The sequence below is a fragment of the Mauremys reevesii genome, linkage group 1 (assembly GCF_016161935.1).
Source record: "Mauremys reevesii isolate NIE-2019 linkage group 1, ASM1616193v1, whole genome shotgun sequence".
Classification (NCBI taxonomy): domain Eukaryota; kingdom Metazoa; phylum Chordata; order Testudines; family Geoemydidae; genus Mauremys; species Mauremys reevesii.
Genome location: NC_052623.1, coordinates 285,167,964 through 285,195,963, shown reverse-complemented (window position 1 = coordinate 285,195,963; position 28,000 = coordinate 285,167,964). Strand labels below are relative to the sequence as shown.

At 42.5% G+C, this 28,000-nt stretch overlaps 2 protein-coding genes across 13 annotated transcripts in view; one reads left to right on the top strand and one right to left on the bottom strand.

Moving 5' to 3' along the window:
• Positions 1–27,763, bottom strand: TSPAN19 (tetraspanin 19). 5 transcript variants are annotated; one of them, XM_039518548.1, is made up of 11 exons: positions 27,090–27,763; positions 25,761–25,933; positions 25,016–25,112; positions 24,240–24,336; positions 24,074–24,146; positions 22,332–22,462; positions 13,187–13,261; positions 8,657–8,767; positions 6,228–6,371; positions 3,625–3,708; positions 1–1,024 (listed from the first exon to the last, which is right to left on the bottom strand). In XM_039518548.1, exons 4-11 carry the CDS (start codon positions 24,303–24,305, stop codon positions 953–955), a joined length of 756 nt encoding a protein of 251 aa, XP_039374482.1. In that variant the 5' UTR covers positions 24,306–24,336; positions 25,016–25,112; positions 25,761–25,933; positions 27,090–27,763; the 3' UTR covers positions 1–952. The 5 variants fall into 5 exon arrangements, with proteins under 5 accessions (XP_039374482.1, XP_039374496.1, XP_039374488.1 ...); XM_039518562.1 differs by having other exon boundaries at positions 25,761–25,876; XM_039518554.1 differs by having other exon boundaries at positions 27,482–27,763.
• LRRIQ1 (leucine rich repeats and IQ motif containing 1) overlaps positions 27,614–28,000 on the top strand; it is a 168,681-nt gene continuing 168,294 nt past the window's right edge. For all 8 annotated transcript variants that reach the window (XM_039518503.1, XM_039518514.1, XM_039518512.1 and 5 more), the window contains exon 1: positions 27,614–27,741. The gene's annotated coding sequence lies outside the window, so the exon portion shown is untranslated. The remainder of the gene's footprint in view (positions 27,742–28,000) is intronic.

The window sequence follows — 28,000 nt, the reverse complement described above, 5'->3', positions numbered from 1 at the left end:
AATATCATAACCAAGACTACAAACAATACGCAAATGTATCAAGACATAAATGCACATTAGTTATGCAGTACACAGCAGGCAGCTATAGTCATTGGGATATTTTTTATATCAACACATAAATTACAATATATTAGAGTAATTGTGATATTTTAGGGCCTGAGCCAAACATCGTTGATTTTAATGTGAGTCTTTCCTTTGACTTGAAGGGTCAGATTAAAGCAGAGGTTCCCAAACTCTGACATGCGTATTCCTGGGGGTATTCAAGACATCTTGGAGGGGTACACAGGAAAAATCGTGTAATGGTGGATTTTATTTATTAATTATTTTATTTATTACATTTTCATAATAGGCTACCCAGACAAATCTTTAAAACTCTGTGGGAATTTGTTATATAAAATATGGTAGGTAATTTACTTCATGATGTATCAATGAGAACACAGATACACGAAGACGCTGATGTACAGAGTCCTCACCCAGGGCCAGACATAGTAGGGCACGTCCCTAGGGGCGCTAGCATTCTAGGGGCGCCCTACCGCTCTAAAATTGTGTGCAACACAAAGGTCAACTGTAGTCGGGGGAGGGGGGCACTGAAGATGCTGTGCCTAGGAGTGTGTAAGGTGTAAATCCAGCCCTGTCCTCACCTCCAAACACTGTACAGCACAGGTTCAGTTGGCCAGCAACTGTCCAGTCTATCTTAGCTCAGAATTTAAGGGGTTTTTTTGGTTGTATGTCACACTATAACTATATCTGTACATAACAGTGAAATATGGACAGATGGCTAAAGACTGGTAGTGTTAAGAAGAACACACAAAGTATCAGTGATGAGAGGGGTAGGGGTACATGGGCACCTGGTAGATCTGGAAGGGGGTACACAATAAGAAAAGTTTGGGAACCTCTGGATTAAAGAATTATTAGATAATTCATGCAATATAACAGCACCAAAAATCTTTCTTTATTCCTTTAGTGAAATTTTATTCTTCTTGATGTTTTTGAACAGCAATACACCTTGTGTGAACAGGAGGACCTGAAAAATAGGAAGAAAGAATGGGTTAAAAATTAAAGCGGGTCATAATCCTCTATTCTCATTGAGATCTAAATTTAATCTGTTGCAGTTTAGAGGCCAGATCCTGCTCCCACTGATCCCACAGTAGGCAGAATGATGGGAAAGATAAACCAGTGGTTAGAATGCTAACGTAGGACTTGGAAGACCTGGGTTCAGTTCCCTCTCCCTTCCCTTAGCTTCTTGTGTGACCTTACACAGGTCGTTAGGTCTTTCTCTGCCTTCGATCCCCCTCAGTAAAATGGGAATAACAGCACTTCCCTACATCACAGGAGTGTGTTGTGAGGCTAAAGACATAAAAAATTGTGAGGCACTATGGGAATGGGGGATTCATAACTACTTAAAATAACGTAAATGTTGCCATAAATTTCATTTGCCCCTAAAACACACCAATGGAAGAGATGGTGTGCAAATCAGAAAATCCCAAAAGTAAAATAATAAAATATCTGACAGAGAAAAGAATCCAGCAGAATATACTTGCAGATAAAAACGGTGCTCATAGATCAATTTCTTAAAGGGCTGTATGTCAGGAGAGATGGATAAATCAGTTCAGTCAGAATATGAATTAGTCTGTATCACAGCCCAGTACTTAATATAAATAAGCCCTAAACCATTTTTTTATTACTAATTTGGCCTACACGGATAATGGGGAATTCCACCGACCTACCAATATATGACAGCAGGAACAATAAAAGTGTCTGGACATACAGAGTTAGAGTCTGCTCTCAGTCTCAGTATAAAACTGAGGTAACTAAATTTCCGACTCAGTGATTTGGAATCTGAGCGAACTTCCTTTGTGCTCCAACAACTTCCATTGGTGGCAGTGGGACTTTGGGGTGCCTATGGAATTCAGGGTGAGGTTTTGTTGTAATTTGACACACATTTTGTTTTGTTTTTTGCAGAGTTTATAACTTTTTATGATATATTTTTCTCATAAATTTGAGAATGAATTTTCTTCCTAACGTGGTTTTGTGCTGTTTGACTTAATGCACACTTATCAAATATTAATAATAAGCAGTAGTAGTATGGTATCACCTCAGAGCCCCAGTAATGGACCAGAACCCCACTGTGCTAGATGCTGTATAAACAAACAATAACAAGATTGTCCCTGCTTACAAGATTGTCCCTGCTTACAAGATTGTCCCAAAGAGCTTACAATCTCAGTAACTGACTTTTCCCACTGCAGGTTAAAGAAACAAGCTGTATAAACAAATTAGAGACAGGATGGGCACCAACATTAGTGAAGAAGTCTTTACTGCTCTGGGCATAGGCATGGGAAGCAGTGGTGCGGGAGGTGCAGCAGCACCCCCAGGATTTATACAGGGCCGCCGGCCCAGCTCCCCGCTCTCCAGCCATTGGGGTGTTTCCCACACCTATGCTCTGCTCCCAGTCCTCTGCCCACACTCCGTTCCCCGACCCCTCATCTCACCTGGGGCTCTCACTGCCGGCCCTACCCCCCACTCCCAGGCCTCCACTCCCGGGGCATGTCCCACTCCCAGCCCTGCACCTGGGGCTCTGTTCCTGGGACACCAGCCCTGCTCCCCAACTGATGGCTCCATGCCCAACCCCACAGCTGGGGCTCTGCTCTTAGCTCTGCATGTGGGGTCTCAGCTGCCGGCCCCTGCCCAGGGCTCCGGTCCTGGCCCCATGCCTGCCCCCAGCTGTGGCCTTGGCCCCTTTACCCCAGACCAGGTCCCCCCTCCCAGAGACACAGCCCTGCTCCCAGCCTCTTGGCGGGGAGGTGGGGGGCAGGCAGACATGGATAAGGGGGCTGGCTTTCAGCACCCCCACTACTAAAAATGTTCCAGCAGCACTGGCTCTGAGAATACTGTTTCTGAGGCTGTGTCTACACTAGAGACCTTACAGCAGCACAGCTGTACTAATGCAGCTGCACCACTGTAAGATCTCTTGTGTATCTTCTCTATGGTGATGGGAGAGAGCTCTCCCGCCAGCATAATTAAACCACCTCCAACAAGCAATGGTAGCTATGTCAGTGGGAGAAGCTCTCCCACTAACAGTGTTGTGCACACTACCACTTATGCCATCGGCAAAACTTATGTTGCGCACAGGAGTGTTTTTTTCACACCCCTGAGCAACAGAAGTTTTGCCAACATAAGTGGTAGTGTAGACATGGCCTAAGGCTGTATCTACAATGCCACACTGTTCAGACTTTGGGGTTGTGAATAGCAGTGTGCATCAAAGTGCTTTGCTGTAACTCTCCTATGTAGACACAGAGAGCATGAACTAAGAAGTTCCTAGTTTGCAATACACGAACCGGGGATCTTTTAGTTTGAGTCCACAGCATCCTCTCACGGGAGCTACAATGCACTCTATTATTCACAGCCCTGTCATCCGAACAGTGGGTCAGTGTAGAGACTAACTTGTGTAGACATTAACAAATCCACCAATAAATAGAGACTCATCTTGCTCCTGTTGAAGTTAATGTAACTTCCTACATGATTTTAATGGGGCAGGGTCATGCCCATAGAACACTAAACTTATTTTTGTGGGTCCCACTAGTTTGTCAATATTTTCTTATTTTTAAAAAAATCAAGTACTCTTACCTCTACAGTTAGCAGTGCAATATTAATTGCAATTAAGACCAAAGTGTTGTTTTCAAACCACATTTTAATATACTCGTCACATCCCTAGGCAAAAGCAAATGAATAGTTATTAACTGCAAAATTATTTTTGATTCCTGGATTCAGACTGCATGTTTATAACATGTCCCTGATCAAATTTTATGCAACAACTTCCTACCAGGGATTTATGGGTTCTGATACTTACTCATTGGAAGGCAGTCACATTAACACTGAAAGTCTGGCCCTAAACATTTTCAAGTTTTTTTTTAATGTATAAATCAATTTTTAAAAGTAAATGACTGAATCAATTACCTTTGCACCCCCAAATCCTGGGACTAGTGGCTGATCTAATGGGGAATTTGCTTTTGTAAAAGCATGTTGATGGATCCTCATTCAAGCATCCAATCACTCTACAATTGGATGTTTAAAAGAATATGTTTAGCTATTGCAAGTTTACTGTGATTCGCACATATTATATTCATCTCGGGATGGACTTATATGACTTCTGGATCATTGTTGTGTTTGTTATACCAGTCACTTCAATAATTAATAAACTGTTATATAGGAAAGAAGCTGAAAAGTAAAGAAGGGTCATTGTTACTGGAGGGAAAAGGTATTGTGCAGGTCTCACGCTAATATAAACTTCCAATCTCCATGTCTTTTCCTCTTTCCACTTCCCTGATTTTGAATAACAGTACGTGTACATATTCATAAAACTGTATCTTGGAATAGTGTCAACAATAAAGTTTTTATACATTAGGACTGCTCAAAGATTTTCTGTTGAAACTGTTTTCCAACAGCAAATTGGATTTTTGATTAAATGAAAATTTTCATGAAGAGTTTCTGTTTTTCTTGCATTTGGGGATGAGGGGATGTCTAGGAAAACAGAAACCCAGAGATGGATTTCTGTTGTTTTTGACTGAAAGCTTTCAGTCTCTAGCAGTTTTCAGATAAAAAAATAATTAGTTTCAGTTGTCAAACCATAAATACATAAATAAAAAAGATCTATTTTTTGACAAAAAGTCTTAATTTTCCATGTGGGAAGAATACTCTAATATATAGATGATCAAATATGTCTCTATATCTCAGTAAATGACCTGATATCTGAATTAATTTGTTGCAACAAAAGGGGACAATACCAACTTGATATGAAAAGAATGAAATATTGGCTGCCAGTTCCCCTTCAGGTGAAATTCAAGTTGCTGATCGGTATCTACAAACCCCTCAATGATCTTGGTCCCATTTGTTGCTGAAAATCTTGCTTTTCATACTATATCATTCCAAACTATCTATGACTGACATGAGGTGCCTTCGGCTGTTTGTCTGAAGAATATTGCTCAAGAGCATAGGATTATAGTACTCTCTTTGGATCCTGCCCCTCTTGAATTTGTTCCCAATGTAAGGTTATATGAGATCAACTCTGGGTGCTTTTAGGAAGTATGGTAAGATGTATCTCTTTGCTCCAGCTTTCTAATAACTGCAATCTGATGGACCTATACAAGCTTGTCCTTCTCTTTTATAATTAGCTAGTTCTGATCTATCAAGGTTCTCTGATAATATGCTTATTATTTTTCTGCTTGGGGTTCTTTAATTCTGTAAAGTGTATACAGATGTTTTTGTGAAAGACAACTCCTAAATAGGTGAATACACTGCTGGCATGATACAAATAACAACAATGATAACAATTATGTGTTGCCATTGCTTTTACGTTACATTCTTCACTCCTTTCCTGTATCATAGCTGTACTTGCACAGAGCACAAAATGGTGGATAGCAACAACTTCAGTACTGCACAAGCTACCAGTAAATGTTCTCTCCTGACTGACTCACTCTATGATGCTTCCAGCTCCTGTTATCCTGAGGTCTCCTCCTTGATCTAGAGTTTCCTATGTGGTAGACTCCTAAAGAGTAACAACCATGCCAGCAGCCTGCCCAAGAATGTCGTTGCTTTAATTATGATGATCATTACTATTGTTTCATTTTTTGTAAAGGCACTTATGGTTTAATTAAGATTTGGAAAGAGTTTTCAAAAGTTGATTTAGGGTATGTCTACACTATAAATGTAAATTGATCTAATAGACACTGCAGTAATTATTGTGGTGGTGCATGTCCACACTACCCTACTTGGGTTGGTGGTGTGTGTCCTCACCAGCAGTGCTTCCACTGACCTAAGAGAGCCAGTGTGGGGAGCTGAAAGCCTGGTCTCTCAGCTCCACTTGCAGCTCCCTGCTGCAAGCCCAGCTGCCCCACAGGCTCTGGGGCTCCTGGCAGGGTTCCCCCACCCCCGCTCCCTGTTCCCCTCCAGGAGTTGGAGGGAAGCCACCAGGGGCTTCTTGCCTCCCCATTCCCTGCCAGGAGTGGGGGAGAGCCACTTGGGCTTCTCACCCCAGCTCCCAGATGATAGCGGGGTCCAGCCACCCAGCTCTCCAGTGGAGCGAGGGGCAGCTGGGCTCTAGCTGCCCAGCTTTCTTGTCAATTTCACGGATTCCGCCTTACTTTGACCTAACTCTGTAGTGTAGACCAGCCCTAAGTTATGAAAGCTAGCTATGCGGTCACTCAGGTAAAATAAAATTGGTTATTCCTTACCTTAATGTACACATCATTCGCGGGGACATCACAAAACCATTCCTCCTTATTAGATTTCGTACATGAACATGGGACCTGATTTGTGTGTTCTTTATTTTCATTCTTTTTCCAGTCTGTAGAATTGTGTCTTCCACAGCATTCCAGCTAGAAAAAAAGATCCTGTCACTTTTAATGCCAAAACATTGTTCCCCCAAGGTAAACAGAATTATAATACAATAAGAGATAGTAGTAGTAGTGTCAGTGATGTAGTTTATTCCTTAAAAATATGGTTTATATTGTCTCACCATTTTCTATCATGTAAGAATCCAACCTCTTTTCCAAAACAGCCATTGCATACATCTGTAATACGCAATGGCATGTATGGAATGTTCATTTTACATGTGTATATTAGGAGAGGAATATGTTCTTAAAATATATATTTTAAAGGAATTTCTATTTGGGGCACAAGAGTCATGACAGAACTACTAAAAATGTAAATTGGAAATGTTATTATAATGTTTTTATTCCAGGCAAATGCCAAACATTTTGGCCATCACACTCAGACTTCATCAAGGTTTAAATGTGAGCTAAGAAAGCATTCACTTTATACACTGGTGTTTATGCAGTCAAGCAGTAGAGGCACCAAACTGACAACAGGCCAGGCCACAGTGAAATACTACCAGAAAGAAAAGAGGAAAATCTGTAAAAATAGCAAAGGAAATAGAGTACATTTCCATAATTAGGGCCAGATTTCTAAGGTGTACAGGTCTGATTTAGACACCTCTATAAGAGCAAGATTTTCCAAAGCACTCACAACTCAGCAGCTCTTATGGTGACACTTACGGTAAGATTTTTAAGAGCTCAGCTCCCAACAAGCTGAGCTCCTTTGAAAACCTGGCCATTTATGTTAGTACCTAAATGAGAGTGGAGCTCTTTTGACAATCCAGCCATAAGGTCCTTGTTTTTGGCAAAAAGCTAACTACTACCACAAAATCACATGGGTCAGCTCCAGGCATCCTTCCCAAAAACCTGTTTGAATATCAATGGTAGAACTGTTTGGAAAGCTGGATTTCTTTCCCAGGGTAAAGTCTAATATTTCAACATTTGTTTTCATCCTAAAACAGTGTGAAAAGTCAAAAAATAAAAAATAAAATAAAAGAAGAAACAGTTTTGAAAAATATCAATTTGGAAATGGCTATACGTGTCATTTTTGACACTGCACAATATTGATTCAAAATGTTTCAGGTTGAAATATCAATTCAAAAGGAAATGTCCTGATGAGAATTTTCCTGTTGAAAAAAAATCAGATAATTCAGTCAAAAATAACATTTTCCTAGAAAAAAAATTTCAATTAAAACCCATATTTTGCTGGAAAAACTTATCAAGCAAAAAGCTGTGAAATCTTAGGTTGTGGTTGTGTTTTTCTAACAATTGTTGATGACACCACACAAGAGCTAGAATAGTGGGGAATGCTGTCTTAGTTTATGATGAATTCAGCATCAGCTGTTGCTGAATTCAGGACTTTGCAACTCAGAGGAGGAAGAACAGCTTTGCAAAGAATGTTTGTTTTAAAATGTATCTGCAATGCAAATGAACTTGTAATTTTAAGGGTAGATACTGCTGTGATTATTCGGGGTTAATAAATCATTGCTTATCATTTGCAAAGAACTTTGTAGTTCAACTTTTAAGCAATTTATCCCATGGAGAATGATGCTGCTATTAAGGACTTCTAACAAAGGAAACTGTTCATATATCACCATGTAATGAAAATGTTTATGAATGCTCTGAAATATTAATAATAAAATGTTGATATGCAGAACTAATGTGGCTTTAAGTTGCCTCTGGCAGTCAGGGCTGGTGAAGAGAAATATAGCACCAGCAGGTGTTCTCACATGCACTTGGACACTATGGTGATGGAGAGATCAGCATTGCCCCTGAGGAAGGCACATGACAATTCCCATGTGATTGCCGCAACAGTGTGACCCCAGCTATACCCTCTTACAGGTTACAGTGTTCAATCCTCTCCATGCTGGAACACCTCCATTAGACAATGTGCATGGGGTTGAGGCCACGGCCACATCCTGCCCACATCCTTTGTGGTTTCTAGCATTGGCCAAGGCATTAGAGAATTCTTGCCCTTATGCCCAGGGGCCTGATTAGGCCAGTGTCCTACATGACTGGAACTGTTCCTGCCCCTGCACAGGGTGGCAAAGCAAGGATGGGGAGTCCTTTTGTACATCTGCAGAGCTAGACCTCTCAACCCCATAGACATCCAAGTTTTCAGTTAAACAGTAGAGAATATATCTACTTACATCTGACACCAGCTGCCATGATATATAAGCCTGTAGCTAAACAACAGTTTTTCCAGAGTGCTTTATGACATAGACTTTTCATGTGATAAAAGGTGATAGAACATTTCTGGGGAGGTGATTTTTCAATTTTCTGCTTACAGTATTCTGCACAGCATTCAGAATATCCCACTCATGTTCTCTTCCAGTCAGATTTTTGTTCCCATAGTTAGAAATAACTGCATCAATTCTGTCATTCCACATAATCTGGACCTGTTAATACAGAGCATTTACAATACACACTGGTTGATTTAAAATAAACTGCTCAAAACTCATTATGCTAGGCACTGTACAAACATGTAGTGAGAAACAGTCCTTACACTGAAGAGCTTTAGTCAAAATAGATGACATAGGCAAAGGATGGGAGGGGAAACTGAGGCACAAACTTCAAATGACTTGTCAGAGATCACACAGCAGGTCAAAGGCAGAGGCAGGCTCGTCCTGCTCTCCAGTCTCCCACTACAGTGCCCTATCAACTAGACCATGTTGCCTCTCCTGAGTATGTCTCCTTAGAGTTCTGATGAAAGAACATGTATGTCAGCAGCATGTTGTATACTCTAGTTTTCATGAAAAGGCTTAGGGACCTGAAACCTGGACATTTCTGTTGTGGAAGGAGATCCTCAATGTTTCCACTTTTGGGAAAGGGGATACTGCAGTCTGTGTTTTTTCTGTTACTGACATTCTGCTTTCTCCAAGAGCCACCTGTGAGCAGCCTTGCTTTGGCCTCTTTACCATACGTGAGAAGAGCCATGGCCACAGGAGCAACAGAACAGAAGAAAGCAAAAATGAGAAGATGAACAAAGTGACCCAGTGTAACAGCAGCCTCAAGTGCAGAGGTGACCAACCTGTGGCTCTGGAGCCACATGTGGCTCTTCAGAAGTTAAGATGCGGCTCCTTGTATAGGTACCAACTCCGGGGCTGGAGCTACAGGCGCCAACTTTCCAATGTGCAGGGGGATGCTCACTGCTCAACCCCTGGCTCTGCCACAGGCCCTGCCCCCACTCCACTCTTTCCCGCCCCCTCCTAAGCCTGCCATGCCCTCACTCCTTCCCCTCCCCCCAGAGCCTCCTGCATGCCACAAAACAGCTGATTGGGAGGTGCAGGGAGGGAGGGGAAGGTGCTGATCAGCGGGGCTGTCAGTGGGCAGGAGGCGCTGGGAGCGAGGGGGGAAGCTGATGCGGAGCTGCTGATGTATTACTGTGGCTCTTTGGCAAGATCCACTGATAAATTCTGGCTCCTTCTCAGGCTCAGGTTAGCCACCCTTGCCCTAGGGCATTGGAGTGACAGATCACAGGGAAAAGTGCGGTTGCACAGAGGGCATGAGTAACATATGATGACATGCTGTAGGTCGTGGAAACATTTCATTACAATGCAAGCAAATGGTAAGTCTCTCTCTGCCACCCCACTCCAATTAGCCTATTCATTCTGCAGACATGGTTGGAAGCTTTGCATTATGAATTGTAGCACGTTAGTGAATTATAGCACGTTGGTCTAATTTATTATAATATCTGAGCAGCATTATAGTTAAGTTGAGATACAACTGTATTTGCTTTACTGCTGTCTTTAAAATAACACACACACACACACACACAATTCTTGAATATATCACGGAGAGACCCAGATGCAGCAGAACTGATGGAGTTCTACTGCATAGTGTGGGGATAGGAGATGGCTTTGGAAAACCTGCACAAGTGCCTGCACCCCCTGTGCATTCTGAAGCCAGTTTTGTGGGGACTCTATTTGCATTCCCATGCAATAGAGTTTAGGGAGTATGGCCAGGAGAGGGAGGAGTCAGGACTTCTGTATGGAACCACCAATTTCTGCCCTCCACAGAGCTGCAGTGCTGAAGTGAACTGCGTAAACTACGATATGAAGGTACAAAACCGTGGAGTATCAGACCAACAGTTTTGCACAATCTGTAGCTGCTGCTTCCTATTGTTAAAAAAATGAAGGTATGTAGGAGTCAATGGCAGATAGTGGGGAGAGAGGTGTGTCTTAAACCCCACTCCTTACAGAGTTAGGTACCTAGCTAATGCAGGGAGGTGCCTATTTCTGCTTGTGATCCGTAAGCGTCTCCTGGAGTCAGTTTCCTAAGCCATTTTTGAAAGAATAGCAGCAGTGCACATCTAACTCCACACAAGAAGGCTGGGAGGTGGGAGGAAGAGAAATGAGACAGGCTAGAGGACACCTCCTTTATAACCTTCAGTCCAGGGAACTTACACACCATGGCTGTCAGATGGGGAAGAAAGGGGTTTCCCACCCTCTATGTGCATGCCCTAACCACTAGACTATGGGATACTCTGATGTGGGGCACGCAGGAGCTTTGTCTACACTAAAGGGAAAAGTCAATCTAAGCTATGTAATTTGAGTTACATGAATAGCATAACTCAAATCGACATAGCTTAGATCTACTTACCTGACTCCAAAAGAGGGATCCCAGTTGTGGTCTGCAAGCTGTACCTAAATCTGGGACTTGGGTGCCTAAATCCCTTTGTGGATCTGGGCCATAGTCATCACATAGAATTCTGCATTCACAGACATGCTGGCTGTGCTTGCATTTAAAATAGAACCTAAGTTAACTAATAGTGTAATTAATTCATATATTTTACATGACATGGTAACAATTACGGTTGCTATAAATTGCAAGATAGATGCAGTTGTTACATAGTGGTTAATTATATCATTCATGTTAATAAAGCTCATCACATAAGCTAATTATCTAATTACAGCATCATTCTTTTATCATTCTTTAAAAATACATTAAATCCCCATTAACAGGCATTAGAATTTTACAAAAGGTCTAGCAGCGGCCGTACTAATGTACTGCACATTACCTATGCTTCTTATATCGCATAAGAGAAAATAACTTCTGTCATGTGAACTATTTTAGGACCATCCCATCTACCACTGTTCCATATTTTCCCCCACCCGGTCATGATCTTGCAGAAACATGTGCTCTATGTGGTCTTTAATTCAGCCTATATGTTCCCTCTAAACTGGGATAATACAAGCTGCACTACAGCTCTATGGTTATTGTTTACACAGTCTTTGCTTGGAGAGTGGGATTAAATACTTGGTACAGGGCAGCCTGCCCCTTTAATGGCCAATGGGACTTGTGCCAGTCAGCACTGTTCAGTTAGCCGCACCCCACTTCACCTGTGCTGGGTTTGGATTTAAGAGAAGGACGCCCAGGTGTGGGGAGCTGGCTGGAGAGGTGGGTATAAATCAGGCAAAGGCTAAGGAGTGGCTGTTCAGGAAATAGCAGGGAGCAACTCAAAGGAGCCCAGGAGGGATGAGATGGAAATGAACCTGGAAAGGGCAAAACCTGAGCCCTTGGGTGGGCAGAAGAGTGCCTGAAATTAAAGGAGAGAAGACAGACCCCTTGGGAAGGAGGGGCTGTGGCAAAGACTTTGGGTTTTAGATTTGGATTCCCCAGAAGGGGTGGACTCTTGTTAATGACTTAGTTGGAGGGCAAAGTCACTGCAGCAAGTCAATGGCATGGTGAGAGCAAGCTGAAGATCATGTGGGGAAACTGGGGTGGAAGTGCTACCTCTGCTGGTCTTGCTGCAGGGGGGTTCTCTGGGATGGTGAGTCATGTAACAATACCTGTGATTTTCTAAGGGCCAAATACTGACGCTGCTGGCCTGTGTTGTGAGAAGTTGAATTTTATGGGGATAGACCCATTGGCAGCAGCCAGAGGTGTGCCATGGATCCCCATCCTTCTGTCTCTTCCTTCCCACTTCCGTATGCAGCAGTGGAGTCATAATTATGGGAATGTGGTGCCTTCCTGGATGTCCTCCCTAGCGTGGGGATAGCATCCAAGCTAGCTGGTGGCTGGAAAGACAGCAAGTGAGCCTTCTCTCAGCCCAGCACCAGAGCTGGCTGACATCTCCGAAATGGAGATATCAGCAGGGAGTGGGCCCATCGGCCCACAGTGAAAGGTAGTGGGGTTGCGGGAAGCTGACACCCTCCACACCACCGACATCGGCGGTCGATGCGATCGGATTTTCAGGGATATCATCTATAGCATCTCCGCGCGATATATCGATCCCAACGCCCGAATCGATTCGATCGCCACCACACCCACGGCGCGCGCGCGACATGGAAACCCTGGACACATGACATCGCGATCGGGCGGAGGTAAGTGGGTATCGATATATATAAGACCGACTTCAGCGTTATATTACGGCTGTGAAGTGCGATCTTATATCGATTTTCCCCCTTAGTGTAGACCAGCCCCTACTCAACCCACACTCACAAGCACCTGTATCATTTCCTTTATGACATTATCACAATTCCTGCATCCCTTTCTAGCTCTCCCTGGGCAGATCTATGGTGCTACTGCTGACCATAATCTCCTTGGCTCCTGCACAGGAGAAGGCTCTATGGAGCATCCGTGGAGGAGGAGGTGGGGAATTAATTTGTAGGAGAACCTTCCTAATCTACCTGGGTTCCAAGTGGCTCTGTGTCCCCTAATGTGTCAGCATGAGCATACTTGGGCATAGTAAGTCCACTTCAGCGCTCCCATCTCAGTGCATAACATATCTCTGTACCCCATAGGGATCGGCCCTTAATAATTTTAGCAACAATTTTAAATTAATAAAAGGCCTATATGATAGAAAGTTTACATACCTCTTCTTTTCTTGTATATATTAGCACTGGCATTGCAACTTGGATACCAAACAGCAAGACTATAAGTCCCAGATACTAAAAAAAAATCAAATATAAATAAGTATATCAATAAAAATTATTGCACAACAGAACAATGCCTGGAAAGCTGCTTCATAAACTGAAACTGATCAACCATGCTTATTATTTAGATGTATTCCAATAAAAGCAAGGAAATATGTTCCTATAAAAGCAATCTGACAGCAAAATACATAGCTATCACTGCTGCTGCCATTCAGGATTAGGCCGTGTCTATACATACAGCATTGCAGCGGCACAGCTGTACTGATACTACAGCGCATCTGGTGAAGACACGCTATGCTAATGGGAGAAAGTTCTCCAGTCAGCATAAAAAAACACCTCTGTGAGCAGCAGAAGCTATGTCAGTGGCAGAAGCTCTCCCATTGACATAGCTCTGTGCACAAAAGCATTTTTTTTTAAATAAAAAGTTTGGAAGGGACCTCAGGAGGTCATCTAGTCCAACCCCCTGCTCAAAGCAGGACCAATCCCCAGACAGATTTTTACCCCCGTTCCCTAAATGGCCCCCTCAAGGATTGAATTCACAAGCCTGGGTTTAGCAAGCTATTACTCAAACCACTGTCAGTACAACGCACGTTGCGCGGGGAGGGGGGGGATATTCACACCCCTGAGTGACATAAGTTTTGCCGATATAGGCTGTAGTGTAGACATAGCCTTAGATATTAAGTAAGACACATCTTGGTGACACTAAATTTAAAGAGGAAGCATTATCTTTTATTGAAATAACAAGCAAAGTTACTGGTAGGTTGCAGAGATGTTAAGCACAGGGATAATAATTACATAGTAGTTGCAGTATATAGTTCCATTCATCTTGAAAGCATTGTGAAACACAGGGTGAAATCCAGGCTTCTTTGAAGTAAATTATTATTTATTGGTATTATCATAACAGCTAATAATCATAATAGCTCAGTTACGGACCAGGAATCCACTGTGCTAGGCACTATACAAACTTAGAATAAAAAGACATAAGAACAAGCACAGTGGGTCAGACCATTGGTCTGTCTAGCCCAGTATCCTGTCTTCTGACAGTGGTCAATGCTAACTGCTTCTGAAGAAATGAACAGGAATGATCCATCTCCTGTTGTTCACACCCAGTTTGTGGCAACCAGAGGCTATGGATACCCGGAGCATAGGTCTGCATCCCTGACCATCTTGGCTAATAGCCATTGATGGACCTATCCTCCATGAATTTAACTTTTTTTTTAACCCCACTATAATTTTGACCTTCACAGCATCCCCTGGCAATGAGTTCCACAGATTGACTGTGTATTATGTGAAGAAGTACTTCCTTTTGTTTGTTTTAAACCTGCTGCCTATTAATTTCATTTGGTGACCCCTAGTTCTTGTGTTATAAGGAGTAAATAACACTTCCTTATTTACTTTCTCCACACCAGTCATGATTTTATAGACGTCAGTCATATCCTCCCTTAGTCGTTTCTTTTCCAAGCTGAAAAGTCCCAGTCTCTTCTCATATGGAAGCTGTTCCATACCCTTAATCATTTTTGTTTTCCTTCTCTGTATCTTTTCCAATTCTAATATATCTTTTTTGAGAGGGGGGTGACCAGAACTGCATGCAATATGCGTGGGCATACCATGGATTTATATAGAGGCATTATGATATTTTCTGTCTTATTATCTATCACTTTCCTAATGGTTCCACGTATTCAGTTAGCTTTTTTGACTGCCATTGCATATTGAGTGGCTGTTTTCAGAGAACTATCCACAATGACTTCAAGATCTCTTTCTTCGGTGGTGTTAACTAATTTAGACCCCATCATTTTATATGTATAGTTGGGATTATGTTTTCCAATGTGCATTGTTTTGCAGTTATCAACAATGAATTTCATCTGTCATTTTGTTACCTAGTTTTGTGAGATCCCTATGTAACTCTTTGCAGTTTTTGAACTTAACTATCTTGAGTAACTTATCATCTGCAAATTTTGCCACCTCTAGTTCCCTTTTTCCAGATAATTTATGAATATGTTGAACAGCACTGGTCCCAGCACAGATCCTTGGGGGATATCACTATTTACCTCTCTCCATTCTCACAATGGATCATTTATTCCTATCTTTTGTTTCCTGTCCTTTAACCAGTTACTGATCCATGAGTGGACATTCCCTCTTATCCCATGAATGCTTACTCTGCTTAAAAGCCTCTGTTGAGGGACCTTGTCAAAGGCTTTCTCAAAGTCCAAGTACATTATGTCACCTGGATCACTCTCGTCCACATGTTTGTTGACCTTCTCAAAGAATTCTAATAGATTGGTGAGGCATGATTTTCCTTCACAAAAGTTGCATTGACTCTTCCCCAACAAACTGTGTCCATAAGACAGCCCCTGTGAGTTTTGCCATTGACTTTGGTGAGGCCAGGATCTCACTCTTACTAATTAATCATAACAACCGTATGGAGACTGGCAATTAGATACCTGTATTATCATCTCCCTTTAACAGATGTAAACAAGTGATGCAAAAAGGCTAAGACACTACAGTTTTAAGATTGAGATTGAGCTGGGGTAAGAGCCAGGATTAGAACTCAGGAGTTCCTAGCTCGGACTGGTGTGCCTCATTGATGTTTGTGGTACTTTACCAACAAAAAGGATATCTCTCTGCCTCAAGGTTCTTATAGTCTAAATTAGATATTATACAAAAAAGGATAACAAAGAAAGGGGGGCAAAAAAGGAATATAGGAGCATGAATGTAAGAAAAACAAAGACTGTGAGAATTTAAAATTATAGCCCAATCCTGCTGAAATTAATGTGTGTCTTGCCATAATTTCAATGGAAGAAACTTAGTCCTTAGAGAACCGATATCAAATATGAGTACTAGTTACAACCATAATAGCCAAAATAACTGCTACCTACTCTTTATTTAATCATACTTCGTGTTTCCATAATGTAGCTATATTATAGCCATTTGTGTCTTCAACATATAAATTATCTGTCGTGAAACTCTTTATACTTAGTGTGATATAAATCTAATGGATGAAATCCTCATGCCATTGTATCAATGGGAGTAATAGCTGCACAATCAGGCCCAAAGACAAGATTACATGAAATATTCTTGTTTTACAGGGACTCACCATAAGGCTTGCATCACATATTCTTAGCTTGCTATTTCTGCTGTGTGATTCCGTAAGTTACATGGTATTGTCACTGCTTCCTGATTGGATGAGTCCCAACATGTGAAGAGCTTTCAAGATGGCCAGATGAACACTTTCAGTGGGAATAGTTTTACTGATACTCATTTACATGAGTACCTGAAACACTGATACCTGTGACATTTTGCCTCCTTGCAAACATTCTTGTGAATGAAAACACTTGTGAGAAAAATTTATAAAATACTGATGCCAATTTGCAATTTAATTCAAAATGATGCTTGTGAATACTTTTGTTCATTATTCCCAACTTCTGTTTGTATGGGTTGAATATGATCTGAACTTCACAGGACTATACAGGTTTCCCTTCTGAGCTATTGGGAAACCTCATTCCAGAATTCTCTTAAAAATGTATGTTGAAAGCATGCAAAGTCAATGTGCATTATGCTGTTGCTATAAGCCTGTATATTGTCCTGTGAAAATCCAGCAAAGAAATGGTTAAAAAATGAAAACTTAGTTTACTGTTTAGTTAACATACCTAGACATAAAAACAAATTTTCCCCTATTTTATCCTGATCTGAAATAGTTGATATCAAAAGGAATTTGTCCAAGATTATATATATATATAATTCACCAAGACAGTCTATAAATGACTATAAGTTATATTTTTGTAGCCTGCTTAAAGTCAACAGAACACTGATAGAAAATAGAGAAAACACCATTTCAGTCTGAATTTGACCAAATCCATATCATTGCTGTTTAAAACTTCAAGAATTTTTAGAATGAAATATAAATAATCAGAATGTACATCCACATTTGAAAAGGAGGGATATATTACTGCATTATATTATCTTCACAGCATCCAAAGCGTCTTGTTGGGAGGGAGAGCTTTATAAATAAATTAAAACAAAACCAACTCCCCCTCCCCATGAAAATCGAACTTAGATTGTAAGCTTTTTGAGGCTATGTTTGTGTGCAGTGCCTAGCACAATGGGTTCCGAATCCCTGACTGGGCACTGATTACACTGTAATACTAATTAACAAAAGATCAAAACCAGAACCTTGAATGTTCAAATCTTTTGAGTTAAAGAGATTCATTTTCAAATCTCCAGCTATTGGCCTGCCTGCCCCTATAGTTTTGGATCTAAAAGTGGAAGGGGCTTATTTTCTGATTCCAGTTTGATATAGGTGAAATCTTATGGGAACAGTTGTTGGTATTCAGCCCAAATTGGTGGGAATCCCATGAGAACAGATTATATTGTATTAATTTTTTTTTTATTATTTTTTTAGTTTTGGATTAACGGATTTTGAGACCTGCACTCCAGACTTTGGTGTTGTTGAATCTGAATTGTAACCTTAGTCCTGATTCAGCCTTGAACTTCAACCCAGAATCACAACCTAAAGTTAGTCCAGATTAAAACACTAGTTCTAGCAGTGATCACATGGATGTTAGTGCATGACAAACTAGTGTGCTATAGATTCACACACTGAATGGCTACATGCTAACTCACCATGTAGAAAGCCCTGAGTCACAATTTGGTCTCTCCTTGCTCCTTGCTCCATAAGTAAAGTCAGCTGCTCCAACTCTTTTCTTGACACAGTTTACTTGCCTTCCCTCACTATCTCAGCTGGACTGGCCAGCACATCAAAGAGGTCAGTGTCAAAGTTCTGCCTTTTTCCCACCCAATCTCCTCTGAATAGCATCAGAGGGGAAGCAGCAGTGCTGGGGCTGTTGCTGTGTTCTGCAATATAAGTAGCCCACACAGGGAGTAAAGTCCCTTATTTCCCCATAATCTTTGGAGTATGTACATAGACTAGGCTCAAGACCCATTAATCAAGTCCAACCACATTCTTAGTAGGGCATTTATTTTGAAGTTCTGACAGGCCCCAATATATGCACAAGGGTCTGCTGTACAGTCCTTGCTAGACTCTCTATTGTTTCACTGCATTACCTGCTTCCTTTCTCTAACGTGAAGCTACAGAAAAAGCAAAGGCTCCTTCTTAGATTCTATCATCATTACAACATCCATAAATTACTATAATTTGAAATAAGCCCTTGTATGCACTTCTGTTTCTATGCAAAGATGGGTTGAAAATATATCCTATTTGTAGATTATAAACCTAAAAGGGACTATTGTGATCATCTAGTCTGATCTGTATAATGCAGGTCATAGGGTTTAAGGTCCTTAAAGTTCACAAAGCAATTGCATGTTGCAGTGCTAAAAGTGTAGTGTTAGTAATTTTGTATCTGAGGCCTTGTTTTTTTTTTTCCTTTTTACCTCCAGTTGTTTTTTTCTGTCTGTTAGACCAGCTGATTTAGTATTTCTTAGGTCTACCGCTAAAGTTGTGAATGTCAGCCTGTCAAGGAAGGCCCTTAAGCAAGGAAGCTTGGCAGATGGCATACACTGCTAGTGAGTCAGTAATGCTCTTCTGATTCAAAGGGCGCCAGCATCCTTAAAGGAGAGGTCCACGGACCCCTGGGGGTCCACAGACTATGTCTAAGGGATCTGCAAAAGATTGTTGTTACAATAGAACAGTGGTTTTCAACCTGTGGTCTGCAGACCCCCGGGGTCCACAGACTATGTCTAAGATTTCCAAAGGGGTTCACACCTCCAGTTGAAATTTTTAGGGGTCTGCAAATGAAAAAACATTGCAAACCATTTCCTTAGAGGGACAGAATTTTGACCAGTCTGAAATGAAGAGACTATTGAAGTAGTTGACAGATGTGGAAGAAACCACTCCGAGGCTGGAATTCTGGTTATACCTGGGAAGATACTTTTATCCTGGGGGGCAAAGGGGGTGGAGTGGGGGTAGTGTTTAATTCTCCACTGCCCTGTACTTTGCACCACTGTATTTACACCTTCCAAATCTGAATTCTCCATTCACACTAGCAATATCAGTTTACATTCACTTTTCAACTATCTGAATGACTACATCAGGTCCAAGGCAATGGAGAAACAGGCCCTAACTAATGAGCTATAGTGGGAATTGCCCTTCTAATCACCCATCTCCTGAATGCATGTTGTATGGCAAAGGTGCCCAAACTTTTCCTCTTGTGCCCTACTCCTCCTTAGCAGTAATGGAATCTGTCAGAGGACAGAGCTGGGCTGGCAGTGGAGAAGGGGAACAGTGGAGCTGCCTCTGGGGCTGGAGCTGGCCTGGGGACAGATCAGAGCTGCAGCTGGTGCTGAGCTGGGGTTGAGCAGGGGGCCAAGTGGAGCTGTGGCTGGGGGCAGAGCTGGGCTGGATGGCACTCTCTCCCTGCCCCCATGGGGGCTCGGCCTGGGCCCCACCACGCATCCCCCCTGAAGGGCATGCACCCCCCTAGAAGGGCATGCACAACAGTTTGGGGACCACTGCTGTATGGGATGGTAAATATTTCAATTACTCCTTCTCTTCCTGTGCTTGCTAGTCTTCACTTTCAGAAAGGCAATAAAGTAAGCAATGCTATCTCTGCTGAGCTCGTTCCTGCTAAACTGTAAGCCTGCCCTGTGGAGTCTGCTGTGCAGCACACAAGTGCTTCATCTCATCCATCGAAGCACTGCACTAAGGAGAGCTGACTCCACAGAGCACCACAGCTTGCTGGGCAGGCACATTATTGTCAGCAGGAGGAGCAATGGTTCAGAGCACTAGTTCTCAAACTGTGAGTCAGGACCCCAAAGTGAGTCATGACCCTGTTTTAATGGGGTCGCCAGGGCTAGCTTGCTGGGGCACAGGGCTAAAGCCAAAGACTGAGCTTTAGCTTCCATTAAGCTTCAGCTTCCATTTAGCTTTGCCCCCATTTGCCCAGGGCAGCAGGGCTCAGGCTTTGGTGCCCCTGCCCGGGGTGGCAGGGCTTGGGCAGGCTCAGGCAAAAGGGGGTCCCGGTCCAATGAAGTTTGAGAACCCCTGGTTTAGAGTGAAATTTGATTGTCCTGTTGAGGTTTTGTCTGAGGGACAGGGACACTTTTTCTTGAACAGTTCCAAGAGCACATGCAATAGCACTGCCAATTTACAACTGAAGACAGCATCAAGTAATAAATTAAAGTCAACCAAATGTAAGGGTCTAAATGAACTGAATGAATTCTCCTCCAAATCGAGAAAAGTGGGTATTCACCACGCTGCTGCAAAACGTCTGTTAGTCTATAAGGTGCCACAGGATTCTTTGCTGCTTTTACAGATCCAGACTAACACGGCTACCCCTCTGATACTCTCCTCTGACAGCTAGCTGGGATGGGGAGAGACTTCTGAAGCAAACTGTATTTACATGAACATACCTACTCTGCATAGATACCCAGCAGACAGAGCGGTGTTGCTCAAAATAATCAACTTTGGCTGGTGTTGGGTTACAAATCACTTTAGCATTGAATGCAGGGGTAGTGAAATACTGTTACCAATGTTGTTGGCATTATTGTACGAATACAGAGAAGCAGGATTGTGCTTAACCTGTCCCAAATAAGGGGGTCACCCTCAGATGAAAGCCAGGCTAAGCCAGGGCTCCTGAATGTCAGACCCCTAGACCCCAGACCAGACTGGTTTGTCCTCTGTTCAAAGAAAAAAAAAGAGCTAAATAGCCTAGGCTTCTTTTCTTTTTTTTATTTTGAATCAATGCTGAATCAATGCTGAATCAGTGTGTGTGTGTGCTGCTGCTGCTGCAGCTAAAAAAAAAAAAAGCTGAAATCTGCTGAGAGCTTGAGATGGGGTTGTCAGCAGTTTGTCTCTGAAAAGAACTGAAAATTACTAAGAGACTGATGTGCAGTGGTCACAGCAGAGAGACAGGTGCAGCAGAAGGTGGCTGACAGTTGGCCGGTGAACAAGTGAGGCGGTGAGCAGAATGAGAGGCTGAAGAAGCAATGAGCAGCTGGCGAGGCAGCAAGGATCCCTGGTTGGTGGGGTGGCCAGGCGGAAAAGAGCAGCGGCTGGTGGGGCAGCCAGCTAAAGCAAGTGCTCAGCTGGAGGCGCCAGCAAGGTTCCTTCTCCTCTAAGTGGGAGGTGAAATCACACAGATGTGCCCCTGAACCCTGAGTCCTCTCTGACCAAGGACAATCACTGTGAGTGAGGTATGGTAAGGGAGCAGAGAGGGGCACAGAAAAGGAACTTTTGGTTGTTGGACTCAAGAACATGAGGTGGAAGGCACTGCCCCATGCACTCTGCTCACAGTTTTATGATTATGAATCCCGCTTGTGGCATTCTCCCTAATTCATGTCAGGTGACTTTCCTCCTTTAATTAAAAGTTTCTTTTCTACACTCTGTGCTTGCGAGTGAGCAGGTATTACCTCTCAGAGGCGCCCAGGGGTGGTGTGTAATTTCCCCCATGCTACTGGGTGGGAGCTCGAGTTGGTTCTGTGTTGTATTGTTGAAAAGGAATCCCTACATATTGAACGTAGTCCTGGTTGCTGCTCAATCCACCTGGCAGAAGAGTTATACAAATAACCCAGTAAAATAATCTGGCCTGGTAGCTAAACTGACTGCAAGATGAACCTATAGTGTTAAAAGGGTGGCAAGATGTACAGCATATTGTAATTCTACAAGGTGTTGCTGTAAGTGGGTCTTTGCAGGAAGCAATCTTTATAGTCTGAAACTATAAAGGAGTTTTACAAATTGCTTCAGGGGCTAGAGGCATTTTTCTCCCCAAAAGAGCTTACTGATAATAAACTAATGATGCAAATGTACCTAATGGATAAAATTTGCAGTGTTCTGACATTTTTAAACCCATATGCTTAATGCTCACTAGTTTTGTGATTTGATAAAAGCAATTTGCTGCAGTTTATTCTCATCTGGCGATGTCTTCTCTTATGCCACACAGCTCCTCACATCATGATCTCTCATCTTATATTCACTTTCCTTTTCTATTGCTTCAGAGCTTCACACGTGACACAGGCAGTTGGTAGAAAATAAATAATAATATTGGGACACTCTGTTCCTGTAGTACGTTCATTGACTGTGCTTTGCAAATTAACATCTTAAATCTGGAGCATTTTACAAGACTGTACTTACCAGAATTAGTAACCATCTGATTTCTTCAAAGATTCCTAGGAATCCCAAGAATGAAATAAAAACAATGATGGATCCAACTACAAGCAACATATAAGAAATGTATGCTACCAAGTGGTTCTCACCTGTGAAAGCTGAAACAAAATAAATTTATAAAATGTGATTTTTTTTCTTGGTAACTTCCACTTACAAAACCTCTGCCATTAAAACTTCTTCATTTTTAAAAATTCATTGTACCAACTTTTTTAAAGCCATTGTTGAACAGACAGAATTAGTGAAGTCACCAAATGAAGTTATTACCTGCACTGCTAGATCTGGCTAAAGAGACAGAGATCTGCTTTCCTCCTGATATTTTGCTAACTCCTAGTATTGTTTAGGGGAGGTATATATTCACATAGAAAGTAGATCCATTTGTGTGAGTTCAGTCTGAAACCATAGTACAAGGCATTCTAGGACACCCAGAGTTGTCCAGCAGTACATCAGATGTAAACAAGGATATACTGTATATAGTAGAGTTGTGTGAACAGTTCATAATGAAACCAGACATTCACCTACTTATAGGTTTTTTGTGCACTCAAAATTCATGCTAGATTCACAAACTCTTTGGGCACAGTCCCAGTCCTCCTTAATTGGAGGGCCAGGACCAGGCTTCCATTTATATTTTATCATCTTTATGGACATGAGAAGATGGTTGTGATTCCACCCCCCACTCCCCTACATCTTCAGTGTCTTGTGTCAGAGTTACTCTACTGGCTAGATGAGTTGTGGTTCCTTGACACACAGACAGCTCTTAAAGGTGTGACTCCTCACAGGTGGGAAGGATCCCTGTCTCAAGAAGTAATTCTGAGAGGGACTTCAGGAGTGTGGGGATGTGCTTCCTGCCTGTGGGGAGAAGGCAAAATGGTTGGTGCCAGCAATGCCAGCAGCAGAAGGGGAGCTGCCTCTATACTCCATTGCAGGAATAAAGAGATGTGGTTTTGTTCTTTAACTGAGTTTTTTCTCGTGTAATTATTCTGGGAACTCTGCCTAGCTGTGCCAATCCACTGACGAGTAGACCACAAGGTCACATAATACTTTTCAGGAGCAGCTTGCTTTCCTCCTCCCTAACTTAGATCTCTGGGGGTAACCATTTCGACCACTCTCTGCCCCAAAGGCTGACATGGGGGGAGCCATCTAAGGTGAACTCTTTCCTTCCCTTCTTCCATGTCTACAAGAAAGGTTTTTGGAGTGGTTCGGTGACCTTCAAATCACCTCAGTGCTGATGTCTGGGACAATGTAGTTGGCCCCTTCCCCCACATTCAGCCTTTGTGGAGGTGGTTGCTCTCCTCCCAGTCTACATAGGAAATAGCTTGTGAACCCTTGAAGAGCTTTCCTATGATTAAAGGTGGGACAGGGGCTCAGGCTTGGTCTATACCTAAAATTTAGGTTGACCTAGCTATGTCGGCTACATACACACTCCTTAGAGATGTAGTTAAGCTGACCTAAGCTCTGGTATAGACACTACTAGGTTGATGGAAGAATACCTCTTCAATTGCTGTTCTAAGGGTCTATGCTACGGATTTCCTCCTCCCACTTTGGTAATAGATTTGTCCAATGAGGGACAACATAAATTACAGCAAAGTTAATACATTGCATTTTAATCCAATACTGCCACCTTGTGAAGAAATCCTATAATAATTTCTGTTGTTAGGTTTTGTATGTTTTCCTACTCATGGAATGCAGAAAAAATATCTATTGATACTCACATAAAACAGTGAATAAATTGTTTCTGTCAATTAGAAGCCACACACTGAACATCATAAGCATAAGACCTAAAACCTGGAAATGATAAGATTTTTTTTAAATTAAGACAGTTACTGAATAATATTTACCAAGTTATTTAACTTGTTAAAAATGAATCAAGATTCTTACCAAGAAAATTCCATTGAAGATGCTTAGAAAGTATTTTAGGATTAATATTTTCTCTCTTGGTTCCATTCCCTTTCTTTTTCTGAGTTTTTAATGGCTTCTGCAAATATAATTATTCATTCAACATAAATAATTTATTCAATATAATCAATGAGATAAGTAACTCATTGAGTATATGTCTGAGTACAGTTCTATAAGTGTAAATATTTAAAACTGCTATTTTGAGTTACAAAGTGGCAGCATCATCAGAGGTGCCAAGATGGCTGACACGTCATGGCTGCCTTATAGCTGTGATCAGTCTTACATTTTCTTTTTCAGTCTTTTCTTTCTACATCTGTAAAGATTTTTTGGAGCAAGAGGGATGAAGGTGTGTGTATCAAAGATGTCAGTTATGATAGTGCCAGCTTTACACTTACACAGCACCATTGTGATCGTGAAGCTCCCGCTTGGCTGCTGCTAACCCAGTAGGCACTTTAATTCACTCAGCACCTAACACTCCACTGTAAAAGTTCCCTAGATGCCTAAGTTTCAGACCCAGAGGCATGTGCACCGCTTACCCATTTTAGTCGTTTGGAGGCCTATCTCCCACCTAAGCCCCAGAGCAAATCACAAGCCAGGGGAAGACAGGCATTTGGTCACCTAGGTCTGTAAGAGGCCTAATATGGTAGGTGATCACTGAGCACGCTTTCCATATTGGATCTCATTCAAAATCTGACCAGAGGAAGAGGTGGCATTATTGCCTACTTTATAACTTTTAGCCACATAGTTAGAGCACTCACCTGGGATGTTAGAGATCCAGGGTCAATTCCTCCGGAGCTCTCCGCAGAGGGGGAGAAAGATTTGAAAGACGGTCTCCCACAGTAAAATAGTTAGTTTCTGCAAAATAGAAGGAGATTTACCAGGATAGATGCAACTTCAATATTTTCAAATAATTGTATCCAATAGACAGTTTACTGTACAGACCAAACATAATCAAAACACAATTTGTTTTTGCTTTACTTGTCAACATTCTTGTTCTTTGCATTAGGAATTTTTTCTTGCTAAACACTAGAATGATAAAAAGTATAAGCTTCTTAAAACTGCTGCTTTTTGATGTGTTGATTCTATATTACAAAACCATGTACAATTTATGAACCGTACTGGATAACTGTTGCTCCACTTCCCCTGGAGTAGATTCCATCATTCTTAAAATGATGCACTATGTAGTCAGAGCGAATTAAATCTCATCCCAGAGTTTTTCACACCTAGAATTTAATGAAACGCTGTGCCTGCAGCATATTCTCAGCAAAACAATACTAATGGATACATTACCTGACCAACTTGTACATGAAATAGTCAGAAATCTTTGGAACAATAGTGCTTGCACTTCAATGTTTCGTTATTAATACTGTTTATGCACAAATTTTCAGTCTTTGTCTAACTGTTTGATTGTATAAAAGGTAAAAATAGTGTTATTCCCACGGAAGCATGTACTGTAGTTGTCCTATTAAAATACAACTCCAAAACAAACAAAAAAATCCTTACCAGTGCTGAATATTTCACTCTCATCTATGGAGCACTACCGTATAGTGGCATAAGTTCGTTTCTTCACTGCATCTCAAGTATGTTTACTAATTCTTTTGTTGATAATATTTTACTTCCTTGTTACAGAAGACAACTATGTACAAAACTCTATAGAAGTTTCATTCCTTTCAGTGCTGCAATAAGTTATTTGCTTTAATCACCATGAGCACAATGATTAAGGCCATGTCTACACTACAGGGACTATACCAGCATAGCTACAGTGCTGTAGCTATGCCAGCAAAACCCTGTAGTGCTGACATACTGTACACTGATACAGGACCTTTTCCATCAGTGTAGGAACACTACATTCTAAGCAATAGTAGCTAGGTTGACAGAAGCAGTCTTCCATCAGCCTAGCTTAATGTCTACACTTGTGGTGAGGTTGGCATTTTTCACACCCCTGAGCAACGTAGTTATGTTGACCTAAATTTTAAGTGTAGCTCAGGCCTAACATGTACTGGAAGATAAATATCACTGAATCAGTTCTGCCCCCGAAGAATTTTTAAAAGATCTAATTTTCTCTTAAATGACAACTTTTAAGGTGGCAGAGTTAATATCTTTTACTAGACGAACTTCTGTTGGTGAAAGAGACAAGCTTTCGGGCTTACACAGAGCTCTTCTTCGGGTAAGCTTATGTTTCTGTCAACAACAGAAGTTGTCCAATAAAAGATATTACCTCACCCATCTTGTCTCTCCCATATTCTGGGACCAACATGGCTATAACAACACTTCATGAAAGAACTTTTAAAATGGGTTTAGATGGGGTTGCCAGGCACTCAGTTTTCAACCAGAATGCCCGGTCAAAAAGGGACCCTGGTGGCTCCTGTCGGCACCACCGACTGGGCCGTTAAAAGTCTGGTCAGCAGTGCAGCGGGGGCCCAGGGCCAAGGCAGGCTCCTTAACTGCCTTGGCTCCGCATGGCTCCCAGAAGCAGCAGCCAAGTCCCTGCGGCTTCACCGCCCTGAGTTCCGGCTCCGCAGCTCCCATTGGCCGGAAACCACGACCAACGGTGCCATGTCCCAGCCCCATGAAAGTGAGTGAGCATGGGGGAGAGCGAGCGATGGGGGGGGGGGGGGGGGATGAGCTGGGGCGGGGCCTCGGGAAGGGTCAGGGCAGGGGTGTTCGATTTTCTGTGATTAGAAAGTTGGCAACCCTGGATTTGAATAACATTGTTACATATTATTACAGGCTGCTGGGAGACAGAGGATGGATTTCAAAAGGACAAGCTTTGTAAATACTTTCAGCACTGATATCCCATCCAATTTTAGTGCAAATTTCACTATTTTTTACCTCAAGATACCAGCTCCTGGAGTCAGATGATTACTTGAAAATCACAACATTCTTTTTAAAGTATGTTTCTAGCTATAGGTGCAGAGAAAAGCTTAGCTTAGAAACACGATGCTAAAGGGCTCACAACCCAGAAGACAAAAACTAACAAACCCAACTTTAATTATTTATAAAAAAAAATCTCGTGATTGCTAAACCAAGCTCATGATTTGGGGCGGTGGGGGGCTGACTACTCGATTTGTGAAGGCCCAGGGTTGGGAACACTATTTCCCATGCCACAGGCCAGTCAGTGTAAGAAGATAATGGGGGTTTGAAATAACATTCAAGCTGGATGGGGAAGGGGGGAGCTGCTAACGGGAGCCCAGCGGGGCTAGTGATGGAAGGTTTCTCCTGACCCTGCAACCACGTTTCTCTCTCCCTTTCTTCCTTCACTTCCTCTCCCCCGGCTGGAATGCAAAGCGAACGCTGCTCACTAGGTTAGTCCCTTCCGGCTTGCCGTAGCACAGGCCTTGCCCTGCCCCCAGTCTGCCGGTGCCATGGTTACGCTTCCTGTTTAACACCGCAGCGTGCGCAGCTGGAGGGTTTGCAAAGAGCTCTGCGTGACCCGGAGCTGCGTGATCGGGGCGACGGGGCGTCTCCAGGGACCGCGGCCCGGGTAGGGGCCTGACACCAGCGCGGGTGGCGACCAGCTCCATCCAACCCACGGGGACTGTTCGGCGAGATCTTGGGGGCTGCGGCTGGGCCCCCGGGGATGGGAAGTAGAGGGAACTATCACTCCCAGCATGCACCGGGGCTTGGTTGGGCCGCTCTTGCTAGCCCGGGAGCTGTAGGGTCTGCGAGGGCCGTTTCTTGTTGCATTCTGGGAGCTGTAGTCCTGGGCGGGACCTCGAGAGAACACGAGCCGGGCGGGCACC